Raw genomic sequence first — 5352 nt, 5'->3', positions numbered from 1 at the left:
ACTCTCGCAGCGAGTTTAAAAAATCTCGGGCTGAACTTATGGTTGAAATGTTTGATACATTGATTCGCGCTACCGTGCAAAATGATTTAACTGCTGTTTTGCGGTCGAGCAGACATCGTCCATTAAGATCAGGTAAAAGGTCGTAATGTGATAAAAAATCTGCTCCAATGATTGCTAGGGTTACGTCTGCAATCACAAAGCTCCAAACAAATTCCCTGCGTAAGTTAAAGGCGAAGTATGACTTCTCCAAAAACCGTAATCGGTGAACTATTAGCGGCAAACAATTGCGTATCCGATGGGTTGACTCGTGCCAATTTCGAACACTTCGGAAGTACCGACACATCAGTGCCGGAGTCGATAAGAAATGTTATATTAGTTGATGTGTCGAATATACGTAGGCGGCAGTTCGAAGGCATCTCAGAGCGTCTGCCTACCCCTGAGATACTGCTGGCAGAGCACCCCTATTGTTTGCCATTTGTCGATGTAGATTGAGCGAACTTACAAGGTTGGCGACATTTCTTAGAGTTTGGTCCAAACATGGCGTGATACCAGCACATTTCGCCTGTATTGATGTTATGAGGGCGCACTGGCGTTTTCGATCTGGAACGTGCACGTGTTTTCTCGCTGCTCGTAACTCTATCAAAACGCTGTTTCAGTTCTGCTATTTCGGTCCTCAGGTCGTTGTCTGGGGTATGATTCGATGCGGATACTTCATGGGTACGAACTTCACGCATTTGCATCGTCTCCACTATTGAGTCGGCAATTTTTAATTTGTCGACAATAGGTTCATTTGTTGCCATAATTGCTGCTTGCGCATATGGTGGCCAGCGATTAACCCACAAATCATGCAAAATGCTTTCGCTTAGAGCGGAACCAGCAGCGCGCTTCATTTCGTTAAACAGGTCGCTCGGGCGGCGGTCGCCCAATGGCATGTCGCGCAATACACGTTGTAGGCGGCGTCGCTGGCTCTCAGTGAAATTTTCTATCAATTTGGTACGAATGAATTGATATCGCGCAGACGTGGGCGCAGCGTCTATTATGGAACGCAACTCCATTAACTTTACCTGCGGTATACTGGCCGCTCCGATATTAAATTTTGCCGGGTTGGTTGTAATGCCAGAGGCCTCAAACCAAAAATCTAACGAGTAAAAATAAGCCTCAATGTTGTCTTCTGCCATCAATGGTAGCGGGATGCGTGGAAAAATTAATGTTGTAGCGTTGAATTCCCCGTGGCTTGGACCAGCAGTAACCGCCCGGCTATCGTTGAGCGACATCTCACTTATGGTCAAGGGTCACCAATTATAGAGATTCGGAGCGTAATAAAACACGTGTTTGCTCTTCAGGATCCAAATGAAAAAAAGGGACGATAGGCGTTTTTATTTTCTTTAACTAACCTAAAGTGAATACAAGTTAAAAGCGAATAGAATGCGCATGGTTGCATTTGCGGAATAAATGCGCATGGTTGTATTTGCGAAATATAAATTTCATAAGCTTGTGGTGTTGCCACATATACATTTCTGATATCCCGATTTTTGAACGATGATTACTGAATTAAGACAAGAAGATGTCGGATTAATGTTGGTACTAAGTATGTAACTTTTTTGACTAATGATTATTGAATTAGGACTACACGCTGCATTTTTTAATAATGGGTTGTCAAAAAAGTCTTGCGGTATTTTTATTGATTTTTTTTTTTTTATTGAAATTGAGATGAATTTTTGATGGCTATGCTACTGCTGATGCTACGGCTGCTACTATGCCGGTCTCTTTTGACCAATTCAGCGATTTTATCGCAATTTTTGACGACAGGCCTTCCGGAGCGTGGCGCATCTTCGACCACCTCTACACCAGAACGAAAAAGTTGAAACCATCGTTGTGCGGAGGAAATGGAAACTGTATCGGGTCCATAAACTGCACAAATTGTATCGGCGGCTTGAAATGCATTTTTGCCTTTATCGTAGTAGTACTGTAAAATATGCAGTATTTTCTCTTTATTTTGCTCCATGTTTGCGACGCTATAACTCACGAACGACTTAAAAGGAACGACAATCAATCAAACTCGTGTTAGCGCGTGAAATGAGCTTTCCAAAAAGGTATAGCATGACCCGATGCGACGAATACAACTAGAACTACGCGCTTTCAGCGCCAACTAGCGAAAATACCGCAAGACTTTTTTGACAACCAATATATTAGGTTTCTAATTTTAAAAATTTTTTTAACTCAGTGAATTAACATTTGAAAGGAATTGGTATTCTGACTAATGACTACATAGTTAATTCTAAAAAAGTCTGCTTGTTTAGTAATATCTATGTGAAATTGATTTCAAAACTCTACTGATGACTACTGAATTAAGATTGGCCTTTGACCTTTGACGTATGTCTTTTAAGCCAAGACTACACACTTTATATTCTCTTATATTGGTTTCAACTTCTAACACATTTTATTATTCAATATATTAAAATTTCGAATGATTTGATATTAACTATGTGATACTTATTTCGACTTCTGACTAATCACAAGTAAATTAGGACTTCATATTTAGGATTATTTACTAATAAATATTGTTTTTTGATGTGTAGTCTACTGACTTTGACTTCTTACTAACCGCTATTGAATTACGACTTTCTATTTGAGATATGTAATTACTAATTTTTGACTTTAATATAATTTACTTTCACAAAAATTTCAGTCTAATGGTTGTTATATATTTTTTTTTTTGCGGGTGAGGGGGTGGAAAATTCCTTCCGCATCATCGGTGCTATCGTCACAGCACCCCCCAATAAGGAACCGTCGCATCTGCTTTACTTCAGGGTGGCGTTCCATTTTTCTCATTGAGAGATTTACATCTGCGCACCTGCGTCTAGGTCCCTCTTTTTGCTGCAAAGCAAGATCGCTGCGAAATTCTTGATAATCTCCCAGTTTGCTTCACTCTCCAACATGGCGCTGACTAAATTGTCCGTGTTTATTGGGCCAACCATGTTTTCTACGGCGGTGCGTTCTCGTTGCAAAGCACAGATTCGAAGAATGTGTGTTCAGCGTCGTCTTCTGTCGCGTTGATATATAGGCATGACGGCTCTTTGACTTTTCCCATTATGTGGAGGTACTTTTTGAAGTATCCGTGATCGGATAAAAGCTGGGTTGTGTAAAAATCGACTTCTCCGAATTTACAGCTTGTCCATAAGTCTAGATCTTTTATTAGCCTGGCCGTCTATCTGCCGCGACTTTCATTCTCCCATCTTCGATGCCATGTTATTATTGTATATTTTCTTATTTGTTGTATTGCGCTCTTGTTATAATCGGTTGACTTCTTTAGCTCCCACAGTTTTATCCTTTCGTATACTAGAAGGTCAATTGGGGCATTACCTCTATTAACTAATATTGCAACACCTGATACTGTTCGGTGGCAACTCTGGCCAATACCTTAAGCCGGTTTTCCTTTTTAAGCGCGTCTGCCCGAATCTCGGCTCCATATAGTAAGGGGCTGATTGTCGTCGACATTAGGAGCTTACTCTTTTCTTGGCTGGGGTTTCCTATGTTGACGATTAATCGGCTCAGTTGAGAGGTGATCTTCGCTGCCTTTCCTGCGGCATGCTGGATTTGTACCAAGAAGGTTAGTCTGGAGTCCAGTCTTACGCCTTTCTGTGTCCTAAGAATATCCGTAGTTGAGCTCATGCTTATCTCGAGAGGTATGTGCTTGTTTGTTAGCAGTAGTAGCTCTGTTTTCTTCATAGCGAGCTGGAGGGTGTGTGTCGAGCCATGCTTGCGACCGTATCATCACCCGATTCAGCTTTCTTCGCGCTTTTTATGTATCCATTGCTGTGATTACTGCCGCAATGTCGTCCGCATAGCCAATTAAATATGATTTGACCGACATTTCTAGTTTTAACATAGAGTCATAGCTAATGCTCCATAAGTCTGGTCCTAGAATGGATCCTTGTGCTGCTCCTGACGTAACCGCTATCTGTCGTGACCCGTCTTTAGTTTCATACAGCAGTTTTTTGTTGCTAAGGTAACTCCGCACCACAGCCCTGAGGTAGTCGGGTATCTTGAAGCTTTTTTCGAGAGCGTCGATCAAGTCCACTCTTCTAGCGCTGTTGAAGGCGTTTCGGACATCTAGAGTCGCCAGTAACACTATTATTTTATATTTATGCCATCTACTCTGTGCTGCTTCATCGCTTTCAATGATGCATTTTATGGTTCCTATTGTTGATCTGCCGGGTCTGAAGCCATGTTGTCTAGGGGACAGTCCTCCAGCTTCGTTGATAGCCGCTTCGAGGCTGGGTTTAATTGGGTTTTCGTATAGCTTTCCCGCTGTATGAAGCATGTATAGTGGACGGTATGCTGATGGTAAATTGGGGTCTCCTTTTCCCTTACTGATTAGCACCAGCTGCTGCTTTCTCCATAGTTCAGGGAATATTCCGGTTTCAAGGCAGACGTTGTACATGTTCAGTAGTACTGCCAGGCGCTCTGTAGCGATTATTTTGAGGATTTCTGTTGGGATCCCATCTGGGCCGGGTGATTTGTTGACCTTGAGCTTGCCAGTGGCTAGCTGCAGCTCTGGATTTGCGCAGATCTTAGTTTATTATGGATCACTAGCCCTGCTTTCTTGTGTGGGAAATAGTGCGTTCACGATGTAATCCATTTTGACAGCGGTTAAGTCAGGTGGATTTGCTCGAGCGCCGAGTTTCTTCCTAACTATTTTATATCCGAGTCCCCAGTGGTTTCTGTTTTTATCCTCGCGTAGTTCCTCCCATTAATTTTCTTTTTGCTGTCATCCTGCTCTCTTCCGTTAGGTGCTGTTATACTTATCGTCAAGTCTTCGATGGAGTCCTGTAGCGCTTTTTTTACAGCCTCTGCTACTTCCTCTTTTGTTGAAAGGGAGTCGAGGTCTCTAATCTCTATTGTGGCTTTTGATTTAAGGTCGGCCAAAGTTGCGGATTCTCGGAGGGTCGTCTTGAGTGTCTTGCAGAAACTGGCTTTTGTGGACTGTCCCTTCTCCAGCTCCAGTAGTGAAGCCCTGGCCCTTGTTTTGCGGATCCCTTTGATTTTCACCTTTGCTTCTTTTAGGTTTACCTTGCTACGGATATTCTTGAGGACCTCGGCGTAGCTATTTTCTTCTGCTGGCTTAATGATTACGGCCTACGATTGTCGTTTGGGCCTGCTCTTTGCTCTCTGGTGTGAGGCGATGTTTCTCCCTTGTTGTCCCTCTTTTGGGTTTTTGTTTTTCGTTCCTTTGATTGCGGGTGTCTTCCTTGCTTTTTTGGGCAAGACTTTCTGCCACTGGCCGTTCTTGTCACTTCTTGTGTCTTACTGTTTCTCGAGGCTCCACTGGGCTTGTCGCCCGCCGCTTCG

General features: G+C 42.8%; 1 protein-coding gene across 1 annotated transcript; it reads right to left on the bottom strand.

Annotated features, from left to right (window-relative positions):
- Positions 1 to 461: 461 nt before the first annotated feature.
- On the bottom strand, positions 462 to 1274 carry LOC120780407. The gene has a single exon (XM_040112690.1). The coding sequence runs from the start codon at positions 1272 to 1274 to the stop codon at positions 462 to 464; it is 813 nt and encodes a 270-aa protein (XP_039968624.1).
- Between the last annotated feature and the right edge of the window lie 4078 nt (positions 1275 to 5352).

Source organism: Bactrocera tryoni, unplaced genomic scaffold (genome assembly GCF_016617805.1).
Source record: "Bactrocera tryoni isolate S06 unplaced genomic scaffold, CSIRO_BtryS06_freeze2 scaffold_25, whole genome shotgun sequence".
NCBI lineage: Eukaryota > Metazoa > Arthropoda > Insecta > Diptera > Tephritidae > Bactrocera > Bactrocera tryoni.
Note: the sequence above shows the minus strand (reverse complement) of the source record. Positions and strands in the feature narration are given on the sequence as shown.

Bases quoted from the DNA above. Each gene is read 5' to 3' on its own strand.
- LOC120780407 (XM_040112690.1), bottom strand. From the start codon at position 1,274: ATGTCGCTCAACGATAGCCGGGCGGTTACTGCTGGTCCAAGCCACGGG.